General features: G+C 36.0%; 1 protein-coding gene across 1 annotated transcript; it reads right to left on the reverse strand.

Moving 5' to 3' along the window:
* Positions 1–505: 505 nt before the first annotated feature.
* Positions 506–6,422, reverse strand: LOC112190380 (serine hydroxymethyltransferase, mitochondrial). Its single transcript, XM_024329815.2, has 16 exons — positions 6,119–6,422; positions 5,976–6,026; positions 5,800–5,886; positions 5,352–5,473; positions 5,184–5,260; positions 4,734–4,858; positions 4,555–4,647; positions 4,084–4,176; positions 3,671–3,868; positions 3,425–3,529; positions 3,119–3,184; positions 2,848–2,925; positions 2,544–2,655; positions 2,329–2,439; positions 2,014–2,179; positions 506–787 (listed from the first exon to the last, which is right to left on the reverse strand). Exons 1-15 carry the CDS (start codon positions 6,206–6,208, stop codon positions 2,034–2,036), a joined length of 1,554 nt encoding a protein of 517 aa, XP_024185583.1. The 5' UTR covers positions 6,209–6,422; the 3' UTR covers positions 506–787; positions 2,014–2,033.
* Between the last annotated feature and the right edge of the window lie 7,042 nt (positions 6,423–13,464).

Below are 13,464 nucleotides of genomic sequence, written 5' to 3' on the forward strand. Positions count from 1 at the left end.
CCACGTATTTTTATACTAGTGAAATTAGCATATCCTTCTACCAATGAAATCTCTTGTTTCTTTTGCCCACAAACTAATAAAAATCTAAAAAACATGCACTTCACTAACAAAAATTTGGTCTGCAAAGTCCTCTTACGAAAGAAATTTCGTCAGCAAATTCTTTTACCAACAAAATTTCATCCATATCCCTGGTAAAAGTCTTTCACATAAATAGTAGTATGAATGGATATTACAATCCCTCAATTTGATGTATTTAAATTTCTTCGAAATCACCTAAATTTCTGTAATTTGACCTCACCAATATTTGAATGAATCTATAATATCTTTAAAACAAGCATGTATATGGGTTCCAATAATGACCGAAATATATCGAAATTTCCATAAATTTGAAGATTCGAAATTTTCATAAAATTGAACTAGTAGAAAATTTCGAACCTTGACGCTTACAAACTCCAATAAATACTAAATGGATCTTATATATATTTGAATATAATGATAAAGACAATTTTTTGCAGTAAAGCTGATGTTATCATGCAGTAAATTTGCTCATTGGACATAATATAAGAGTGTTTCATGCTGATCAAATCATGGTGAAAGTACTTTTCCTTTTCTTTTTTCCATTTCAATAAGGCAGGTTTATTGCATTGTAAATCCTCAAACTGATACATTTATATACATTCATCAGGTTTTGCTGAAATTTAATAAACTATAGCTCGATGGAGCTTCATCTTGACATGATCCTTCTCCTCCTTCATTCAAGAAAACTCTGATGATGCCTGCACCATGCCTGTTCCACATACCACATAACTACATCAGCAGCTAGTCGAAGAGAGCTAGCAGTACAAAGCAATTGGTCCTTAGTTTGTATCGATCTGTTTCAAGACCATTACACACAGCACTAGTCCTAAAACAGTATCTGTTTCATCCATGCTGATAATTTGTTTAATTTCTTTGGGATTTAAGTTTGGGGCATTTTATATTACACCCAAATTTGATTACACCTATTAGATTAAACCCATCTATAATTTTTTTTTAATATATACCCAAATCTGTTGATTACATAAATAAATTCTCATTAAGTGACATAGAAAATAAAATATGTTTTTGTCAAAAATTTCTTAATATGCTACAAGCTCTAAACAAATACACTTGATGAACTAGATCATTGATTGAAGCTCTGGTAATCAATACCTAGAGCGAGGTTTATATCTGATTTTTTCTATATAAAAGGTATGTTATATTTTTCATATAAACACTTGAATGGAAAGCAAACATAGGTTAATAACATATTATACAGTTGTTCTATTTGTAAGGTATGTACTAAAAAGGTACCTGATCATTAGAATACTTTTGTTTTTTCTAGATAATTTGATTTCAAGTATGTATCTAACATATAGGAGGCTTAGTTTTTGGTTTATACATTCGATTACAGCCTAAATGTTAATGGGTTTCGTATAACATCTTTGTATTAGAATTTATCATTATTTTCTATATCATACCTCTTTGTTAGGTTTTCTATTATATTATACCTATGATTGTATAAACAAAAATGTTACACCTATGATTGTGGTATATATCATTGTGTGTCAATTTCTATTAAGCTTGAACGTTTCTAGTATTTAAGCCCTACCTACATATACATATTTAGTAGGTACATTAGACATGTATTATTTGAGAGAATGTAAAAGGGCAAATTAGATATACATGAAAATAAGGAAAAATATTGATTATATATAGGCCTATAGTTTATATGGAAGGTTTTCTTTTTATTTTTTTATTTTTTTTCTTTTTATGAATTACTCTATATAGAAGGTTTATCAATGTAATTTGGGTGTAAACTAAAAGAAAAGTATGTATGGGTTTTTTCTAATAGAAGGTTGAATTTTTGGGTTTATATCTAATTTTCTCTTTAAGTTTTCAATGTAGAAACAACTAACTGAAAGTTCAACACCTCAAAAGCTTCATCTGGCAATACATATATATGACTTGAAGAGTATTCAGGTGATCCCGTACCTAACACAACATGATTTCTTTCAGTTCTTGTACTTCATCGTTTCCTTCTCAAATCCAATTGTAGGAAATTGCTTGGCATACTCCTCGACATCATGGCGGAGCTTTGCAATTTCAGACTGAAAGTGAGGGGCAGGCAGTGCTGCCAAGAAGTCCTTCAACTTCGTTCCTGGCATGCAGAAAATGAAGAAATGTATTCCATGTTAGCAGATGCAAGAACTAGGAGTGGCAACAGCCAACTATGATAAACAGTACATGTACGTTAACAAAACTTCGGTGAGAAATAATTTATGTTATGATATTAAAGATGCTAGTAACCTTTGGCTTCCCCCTTGACCTTCACTGCCAACTTCACAGCAGCATCAAAAAAATCTGCAACTTTAGCGAAATCCTCCTCAACAAATCCCCTAGAAGTAAGAGCCGGAGTTCCTGAAGTTGCAAGAAGAACCACGAGATAAGGCTACTGAAAACTGAAAATTTAACAGGCTCAGAAAAGGAGCACAAGAAGAACCAGAATCGTGAGAAGCCTTTACCCATCCTGATGCCACCAGGAACCATGGCAGACACATCTCCAGGAACAGTGTTTTTGTTGGCTGCAATGTGAACAGCTTCCAACACCTTTTCAACCCTGGAGCCGTCAATGCCCTGAGATTTTAAGAAATGGTGGTGTCAGAAGATTTTTCATGGTAGAGAAAACTATATGCTACACTACACCATTAGTACTTAATTGCATCCCAACCCAATTATTAGATTTGCATTTATAACTACACAACAAATTATAGAAACCCAGAAACTTCTTTCTCTAGTATTCCAAAAATGAAAAGTTGTCTCAGTTACCTTGTTCTTCAAATTCACCAAAACTAAATGGTTCTCAGTTCCGCCAGAAACAAGATCATAGCCCTTCTCATTCAATGACTGCATGTTTCGACAATTTTACCGATTAGAATGCTGGAAGTAAATTTTAGAAACATGTACTAGTCAGAGAACAACATGTTATTGAGAATTCACTGTGAACAAAGGAAATCTGGAAATGTCTGATACTGTTTTCTCTATCTTTTTTTTCTCCCCTCATAAGACATATATAGTTTTAAGAAGAATAAATTTATACCTGTGCAAATCTTGAGCAATTACTGAGAACTTGCTCTTGATAGGCTTTGTACTCTGGAGTAGTAGCCTGCATATTGCACAAGAGGCGAAAATATGATCCATTAGCAACCAGCATCATATGGGTGGAAGAGTTGAGACTCAACTCACATAACAAACACCATTCTCAACAGTCAACACAAACAATTCCCACTACATATCACTCATTGCCATAAATGAATGTAAACATTGCAGTGGCAGTGGCAGTGGAATTGGCTTATAAAAACAAAAATAAAAATGTGATGGAATTTATCTTAATCCACATGCCTACCTGTTTCAGTGCAACTGCCAAACCAGTGATGGTGTGGTTGTGTGGACCACCTTGAAGCCCAGGAAAGACAGCTTGATTGATTTTGTCTTCGTAGTCATAAAACACCTTTGGGACAGTTAAAACATTCAGTTAACTTTTCAAATTATATTCAATATAGGGGACAACAGAAATCCCCAAAATATAAGTAACACTATAGTTTACTAGGAAAGTCTAAATAAATTTTGAATTGTGATCTTGAACATTCACCTCTTTCCCTTGTTTGTTAGTCTCTTTTAGACCCTTCCTGAAGAAAATCATGGCACCACGAGGGCCACGAAGTGACTTGTGTGTTGTGGTGGTCACTACATCTGCATACTCAAAAGGAGATGGGATGACACCAGCTGCAACCAACCCACTGATATGTGCCATATCTGCCAACAGGATAGCTTTTTGTTTGTCGCATACCTGCCAATTACATAAAATGTAAACTTTGGCCAAATAACATGATTATACTCTAAGCCTGTTATGTCTGGGGCTGTCTCCACCACTACTGAGAGCCCAAACATGGAAATCAAAGTAAACTGGGAGGTTGCAGTTGAAGGAATAAGAACTTGGGATCAAAATCTTAAGCTGTTAGGATGTGGGACACTAATACTATAGATCAATCCAAAGGAGTTTACCTTGCGAATGCGTGCGTAATCATACAAACGTGCATAAGCACTAGCACCAGCAACTATTAATTTTGGCCTGAAGAGAGTGGCACTTTTCTCCAACTGCAAGTCATTGTTAATCATGTCAAATGAAGCTTCTATTAAGATAGGTAACAAAACATAAACCAGCTGTTTCTATATCACAAGCAAGACCTCTATTGGTAAAGTATTGTGGTTTAAATCATTCAACACAATTCTGACTTAAATAACTGGTTTTTTAGGATATTTAAAAGATATCTTTACTATTCTTACTAATGAACTACTAGGTTTTAATTTGCAACGTGTTAATGTTTGGTTTTTATTGCTCTTCATATAGTCCTCTTTTGTGCAATAGGAGCATCCACACATCATGACATCTTAACAAGCATTATGTTGACTAAACGACACAAGACAACAATGTAACAATGCAAGAATCATTTTAATTACAAATCTCCAAACTACCTGGTCGTAGTCAATGTAACCACTGCTCTCATCCAATCTGTATGGCATTGTCTCAAAAAAGATTGACACAGCTGATATCTTTTTGGTGTCAGTCTGCACGTCGCCAATAAAACAGATGAAAAATGATCATGAACTGATATTAGTCACAGCAGAAACCATATAATGGAAATATCAAGTACCTGATAACCATGAGAAAGATGACCACCATGAGGAAGATCAAGAGCCATGATTCTATCATGAGGTTTTAACAATGCAGTGTAAACATGAAAATTAGCTGGAGATCCTGACAAAGGCTGCACGTTGACTGCGATAAAAGAAAGATGACAATCATGTAAAAGAAAAGGTTGTAGCCCCTGTTAATATATATGTATATTAGAGACATTGCTAAAACTATAATTCAGAGATATAATTGATGGGGTGAATGCTTTATTAACAGCTTAGATTCTGTTATAATGCAGTGCTTCTAGTATGCCAATGCAAGACAAATACTGACAACTACATCTTCTATATAATTTAGGGTGGAATATGAAGATATGGTGCTGCTGAATGTTGAGATGAATGGTGCACATGTATGCTACTTTGACTATCATAACAAATAGCCCGAGGCTGCTCATGCCATAAGAATTTACCTCCCCATTTTGCTGGGTCCAACCGAAAAGCTTCCAAAGCACGTTTCTGGCACAAGGTTTCTGCCATGTCAATGAACCTGAAAAGGCAAAGTTACTTGTTAGTTTTTCTCTTTTTCATTGTTCTTCACATTAGACCTAAACGGAAATGGTTGATAAGATTTCACATACTCATTTCCTCCATAGTATCTTGCCCCAGGATACCCTTCACTGTATTTGTTGGTCATGACTGACCCAACTGCTTGCATCACAGAGACTGATGTGAAGTTCTCTGAAGGTATCAGTTCTAGGCCCTTTAAGAAAAGCAAAGAATTCTAATTAGAGATCAAGTTAAAGAACACACCATCATTTCCTATAAATGCTGTAAAGACACTTTTATCATTATTAACCTCTCACCAAGAAATCATGCAAAAATGAACCAGAAAAACTTTTCTGAATTATGGCTTAGATTATTCAAGTTTTTCTCAGCACTCAAATAACAGAACATTAAACTGGTTTCAAAAACAGCACACATTCTTCACTAAAAATTAAGCCTCAAATCCTTTCACTAGGAATCAAACAATTACTATATCCATCATAACAAAGTCTTGATTTTGATCATACACTAAAAAAATCATACCTTCCATTGCCTGGCTTTCTCGTGCTCAATGATGTCAGCAATCTCAGGATCCACAGCCTCCAATGGAGCATTCAGTTGCTTAGGCCACTGCAAGAAAACAACTTTTACTATGTCTTAGCATGTATAATCAAAACCCACAAACTAATATTGATAAAACCCGGTATATAACAACTTACACTGACACCGTTCTTCTCCTTCTCATAGACAGCTTCATTGGGCAAAGATGACTGTAAAAGTAACACACAAAAAAAAAAGGGGTTCAGTGATTAAATTTTCATGCATTCAATTCTAGAACAGAACAGATATGAGAAATAAGGACCATGTAATAGTGAGACGTGGCATTGAAGAGAGGACGAATGGGCTTGTCCACAGAAGAGGAAAGCCTGCGAAGGGCCAATGCCAGTGCCATGGTTTTGGGTTCAGTTTCAGTTGGGTTGGGAGAGATTTTGGTGGTATAAACACAAAACCTTTAATCTTGTGTTCCGGTTTTGTCCTTGTCCTCCTACCACTAGGTGTTAGAGTTGAGGTTTCATAATCAACGATATGGTGACACCAAAACCATCACCATGAAAGGCCTATCCAAAGTTCTCATTTCTTAGCCACAAAGGGACTCTTTCATAGATATGGCATGATCGGTTTTGGGGTATTCTGTGAGACAAATTTGGCCACCGAAGCTTTTGAATGGTTCCTCAGGAGGATTTTCACCAACTTGAAGTCATTGTCAGACTGTGAGGTTGTTATTTGAGTTGGGGTAAGAGTATTTCTTTCCAAATGCACCCCACAATAAATTAGCTCACTAGACCCCAATTATCTTTTTAGTGAACTTCAAGATTAGCACATTGTTGGTTGATTGACTACCGAACATTTTTTCAGTAAGCCGGCGTCTTTTTTATTTTTTATTTTTTTTTGAAATAAAGGTTCATTGCATTATATAACCAACTAAAAAGTCAGAATCTTTTTTTTTTTTAATAAAGGGCTAGTGCGGCTGCCCTCAAGCCTTGATTAATGAAACTATCGAATACAAGGGGGGACATTGAGCCTAAACCCCTTATTACAATAAGCATCTAGAGTATTTTCCGAAATAATATCAGAAATCTCTACAGGAGACTTGTATTCTAACAAACACCAACTAGCAAAGAGTGCACAATTTGCTACTCCATTTGCTTTAACATAGCAGTGACATTGTGGAAAGATAACTCAATATGTAACCCGATTACAACATAGCATAAGTACCTGCTTTAGCACAGCTTTCCATTTATATTGCCGCCGAAAAATAAATCCGACGACACTTAGTCTCATCCTGCCACTAGGAGGTAGCGACCATTTGACAAAACAAGGAGCTCGCCGCCTACCTAGAGCAGACAAGGCACTTTGAGTGCATACACAGGCAGTTAGCCCGACTAACCCTACAAAATATATGCAGGGACTTTTTACACACCAAAGGCGTGACATAGCAAAACAACTAATTAAAATAAAACAATAAACATAAATTAACCAACTAGCCAAAGCCAGGCCCAAGTATGGGGCCCAAGCCCAACCCTTAACTTAGGACAGAGGAAGACCACGGGCCGCAATCCAACCCTGACCCAATCCCACCACAACCACCGCTTCTAGACCGCTCCCTACGCAGCCCCGCCGTACTCGCCGGCCTGCCATGAAACCACCCTCGTCTCCGTCGATCCATGGCGAAGCACCCACCCAGCCAATGAAATCCCGCCGAGATCGGATCCAACAGATCCAGTCCAGATCGGATCTGTCTGATCGGCTCCACAGCGCGCAGCCACGAACACGCCGCCACAAGACAACGTCTGACTCCGCCACATCAAACCAGTCCGACGCTATAGCCATCGAGGAGAAGAACCAAGCCTGAAAGCCGCTGCAGTCTCCCTCTCTCTCATTGCACAAACAGCCACCCCCCACCCCCCCCCCCCCCCCCGATCTGTACAAACGCCGATCAAGGAGCCCGGCCTCACCAGACCCACAAGGAGTCAACGCAAAGCCCTTCCGACGACGGCGAAAGGGCTCGCCGCCGGACATGGAACTAGTTCTCTCAATGTTGTCTCAAGCTTCTCTCTCTAGGATGGAAAGATAAAATTACATGTTCTTATTTTGTCTAAAATTTAAGTCAGAGTCTATATACTCTTAAAAGATAGAAAAAACAGCGAAGTTCCTATCTAAGTACTGTAAGGCCTCGTTTGGGATTGCTTCGCTTTTAAAAAAAAACAGCTTTTGTTCAAAATTTTAGATTTTATTGTGTTTGGTAAATAAATAAAAAGCAACTTTATTATAGGTCACTGGCAGCAGATTTTAGAAGCAGCTCAGAGGTTGCTTTTAAAAGCTGTTGTGGATCAAAATAGGCTATGCAGTTGTTTTATGTACTGACAGCACTTTTAAAAATATTATTTACCAAACACGAAACTGTTTAAATTCACAGCTGATTATTCTCACAACACAGCAGCAACAGTTTTTTTTAAAAGTTACAGCAATCCCAAACTAGCCCTAAGCTTATTACAAGTCAATTTGTGCCCGCTTTATAAGCAAACTCATAAACAAAGAACAATCAAGTTCTTATCTAAGTACTAGTCCGTGTCTTCTAAGGTAAAATCATCTTCTAGCCAACCATTCACCAATCACGCAATTATGGTACGAGATAGAAAGCTACTTCCCAACAAATAAATAGGAGCCAATTCCTCATTCAAAGCCGCTTGAAATACACCAGTCCAACTCGAGATAATTACCAATTTCGCCGAAATCATGATCTGAATTATACTGGCCTTTTAGAGACCATAAAAAGGCCTAATCTACCCAAATAGGTCAAAATTCTCAAGTCAGGCCAGCGCAAGGCACTAGGTAATGAATGAGGGTGTCAAAGTTATCCTCCAAACTGGCCCAATCCTATAGAGAATCAAGCCTGCTTAATTGATCCCATGGGTTAATGAGCCCACATGACCCAAGCCCATATCCAAGGGCCCAAATCCAATCAAATCTGCTGGCAAGAGCCCTTCGTCACCCCTGATGTCAGCTTGTCACCACCGTCCTCAACTCCGACAGCTTACCTCGCCAAACAAATATGAGAGCTACACTCAAGCCATTGTAATATAGAGCAATTCAACCCAGAAGCCCAGATAAAGCAAGAAATTTGATCGAAGCCTCTCAACCCCAAATCCACCAACACGACCATACCTCACAGGGCTTTCCCCACAAACTGAGAACCAGTACTATCTTTCAATCAACAGCACCTGATAATCAACTCCGATCCAAAACCTCCACAATTTGAGACCGTAGAAACCCGGAACCCAAACAAAACTAACCACCTTCGTTGTCGAATTGAAACATACCCTAACACCTCCTCTTCAACCCAAGCGATGACCACACTCCTCTACCTCCCTCGTAGACCACGTCCACTGCCGACGAGAAGCCTCTGGTGCTAGATCCAACGAGAAGGCAACGTCGCTCTCTCTGCTAAAAATCCTAGAGTTTTTCTTTCATTCTCTAGTTACCTACACACATATGAATCATGCACATCTTATGATGTTTAAAACGGCATTGGTTCTAATCATTTCATGATCTATTGTCAGTTTGGTGGCTATATTTGTTATTTCATAGTGTATTATTTAGTGTTTAGACAAATATATTCTCGATTTAACAACTTTTAACGAGAGATTTAACGATGGTCAGTTAAGGGTAAGATAACGTTAAATATAAGTGAGCTAAGTAATATTTAAAAAAAAAATATCAGTGAGTTAAGTGTTGAACATATCAAAACTCAATGTCAAAAAGTCATTAGTGATTTTTTACCTTGTTTTTGTGCTAGTAGATACATGAAGGCATGTTCGGATCAGTTGATCTAACTTTGAGTTAGTAGTAAACTCATTGTATAGTAACCCTACTTGTAATTTTTCTTCCTATTTGAATGAGAGTGAAAAAATAAAATAAAAAGACTAGCGAACACTCTTTAAAATTGTGCGAGGCATTGACATTTTTGATGGTCAAATTTGAGTGAATTGACCAAGCCAATCCCAAGTTAAGATTTGGTTTAGTTTTCTTTCAGTTCTTTTAGTGGGCGGGGCAAAAATATAGTTTTACTCGTATGTTTGGCTAGTTTTAAAGTCTCATGATACTGTTCAATAAATTCGAACTTGATTAAACCGAACAAAAGAAATAATGAGGTCACTTCTCTAATTCTCTGTGTACTGTCAAGCTTGCCAGTTGGCACCCAAAAACATAACTAGGCCTCATCAACGGGCCAGGCAGGGCCTTACTATATATTTAAATAGTGGCGGGCCGGGATGGGCTTTATTGTAAATCGAAGGATCCAAGTCTGTCCATATAAAGCGGGCCTTGCGGGCTTTATTTACAAATAAATCATTAAAGATACCAATTTTTTAATAAACTTATATTTATATATCATTCACTCCAAAGAGCAACGTTTATCAATTCAAAGAAAATAAAAAAACTAACCGTTGGATGTGATCATTACAATAAATTATGAGTGTGGTAAAAAATTTAACCAATTTCATCATATTTTCGTCGAATTGGTCAACCATCGTCACTTCTATGTCTTTTTGGTTGACCGATGGTGTAACAACCGCGAAACATGCTTATTTTTCTACATCACGTTTATAAATATTTCATTTATGGATATGCGTGGACATAAGATAAAAAATTTAATTTTAATTATAAAGACGTTGACGTATACCAATTTGTCTCCTAAAGTTGTATGACTTGTATGTTGCATTTAAATTGTTGAGGTTCACTCCAAAGCAACTATGAAGTGGAAAATGAATTTAGAGAAACCAACCGCTTGATAGAGAGATTGTAATGTTTTATGGTGGTTGTAAAAAATTCAGCCTATTTGGTTCTCGTTTCGAATTCAATCAACTAGGTCAAACTTAGTTACTCTTATAAACCTATATTTATATATCATGCACTCCAAAGAGCAACCCCTATCAATTCAAAGAAAATGGAAAAACCGACCGTTTGATAAGATTATTACAATAAATTATGAGTGTGGTAAAAAATTTAGCCAATTTCACCATATTTTCGAATCCGATCGAATTGGTCAACCGTCTTCACTTGTATGTTTTCTTGGTTGACCGATGACTTGACGACAGCGAAACGTGTTTATTTTTTCACATCACATCTGTAAATATCCTATCGATGGATGTGCATGTACATAAGATAAAAATTTCAATTTTAATTACAAATATGTTGGCCTATATCAATTTGCCTCCTAAAGTTATATGACTTGTACATGCCATTTAAATTGTTGAGGTTCATTTTAAAGCAACCATGAAGTAGAAAATGAATTTAGAGAAACCAACCGCTCGATGGAGAGATTGTAATATTTTATGGTGGTTGTAAAAAATTCAGTCAATTTGGTTTTCGTTTCGAATTCAATCAATGAGATCAAACTTAGTTACTATTTATAAGCCTATATTTATATATCATACACTCCAAAGAGTAACCCCTATCAATTCAATAAAAATGAAAAAACCGACCGTTGTATGAGATTATTATAATAAATTATGAGTGTGATAAAAAATTTAGCCAATTTCACCATATTTTCGAATCCAATCAAATTGGTCAACCATCTTCATGATATGTAGAATATATATGCACATATTCTATATAGAAGTATGAGAACTTCACACACACACACATATATATAAGAATATATATTTATAAACACACACACATATTCTTATAGATATATATATATATACACACACATATATATATATATATATATAGAGAGAGAGAGAGAGAGAGAGAGAGAGAGAAATTTTTATTAACACATTGCAAAATACTAGATACACATCTCTTACTTAATACACATTCTATTAACTTTTTTATTTTAACATTTTGCTAGATACACAACCCAGACTTCCAAAACTATCCTTATTCACAATACACAATACTTATTCATTAAATACACATCCTCTTTTTTTTATATGTACCATCTTAACTTGAAAATATATATATATATATATATATATATTACATTCTCGATAAGAACAAGTTCTTCCTTAGTCGATGTCCTGCCTATATTTCGATGCTCAAGTAGAATTTTGAGCATTCAAAAAATAAAATATAGATTCAAAGAGGCCTGTAGAGAAAAACATTTATCTCGTAGTTAGATCCTGCTCGACTAGATTTCTCTCTAGACAAGAAATATGCTTTTCAACAAAATATTTCCTTCTCGATGAGATTTCTCTCTAGACAAGAAATATGCTCCTCAACAAAATATTTCCTCCTCAACGAGATATTTCTTCCTTGCATACGCTTCTTAACAAAATATTCTCTCCTCAACTAGATTTTTTTTCCTTGACAAGAAGTGTCCTCATTGTGTTTATATGTAAAAGAATAACTCAAAGTAAGTTAATTGAAAACCATTGCAAACACAATTCATATGGTTCTACAAAGAGAACAAAATGGTGGCAAAATATTGGTGCTCAGTTCAAGCTAAAAATTAAAAAGCTACACAAGTACAATTGTTAAATATATTGACGTTATAATTCTAATTTATTAGTCTCTAACAATCCAACTGAGTAAATCTCAAAACAATTCAATCATCACCAAGATGCACTATATTGTCTTTGCTGGACAGATTAACATCACCAAGTTGAGTAGTTTCATCATCACCAAGTTCCATAATTTCTAAGGATATATTGGCTACTCTTTCAGGATGCGGCAACTGGTTATATTGCTGGAAACGATCTTGATATTTCAAGTACAAACTCTTAGCTGTGTTATCAGCATGATAAATCTAATTTGGTGAAACTGGTGGTAGTGGGTGCCCGGGCAATAAGCATATCTGCAAAGTAATAAGAAATTTCATTAGTGATCTAAAGTTGTATCTATAAAAATTATATACACAATTAATGTACGCTACTTTTTACCTGTACAAAGTTATTACTATTCACAAATCCAATGCCTATCTCATGTAGATCTGCTTCCATTAGTTTTCCGTCAATGTACTCACATAGTGGGAGAAATATAAAGCATTGACCATTTGATAAGTTCACAACCACTACTCCATAACAAGTTGCTATTAAATGCCCCGTGTTTGGAAGATCCATCCATTTTGTTTTAGGTGCAATACTAGATGCAGAATGGTTGAGTTGTTGATGAAGTTTCTCAACTTCATATTGTCCTCCATAGAGACCTTCATAAAGATCAAGTCTGCCTTTTAACTCATTTATTAAATCAATTCTCACTTTACGCCAATGTTTTCTACCAAAACCCAAAGCTGCTGCCACAACTCTAAAACCACAATTACCATCATCTTCAACGTCCATTGAACCAGTAATATATTGCTTCATACCAAAGATGAACTGCCCTGTATACTTTTGAGTTACCTCAAACCTTGGATCTTTTGAAGTTGGCTTTTTTGGCTGTACAAGTATGTATGTATGTATGTATATATATTAGAACTAATAAATTATTATCAGACCCAAACAAAACATTACTTTATTTGTATCATACCTTAGTTTTCTCAACTTGACCATTTGCTTTCTTTGTATGCGACGTTCTTGTTACCTTTGGAACACTTGGTATTGAAGAATGATTGTCGCTCTCCAATAACAATGCATCTACAATCTCAAACCTGGATGCCCAACGACGTGTACTAGTGTCTACTTTATTTGGACGACCTTTGGTTTT

This window comes from Rosa chinensis, chromosome 2 (assembly GCF_002994745.2).
Source record: "Rosa chinensis cultivar Old Blush chromosome 2, RchiOBHm-V2, whole genome shotgun sequence".
Lineage (NCBI taxonomy): Eukaryota > Viridiplantae > Streptophyta > Magnoliopsida > Rosales > Rosaceae > Rosa > Rosa chinensis.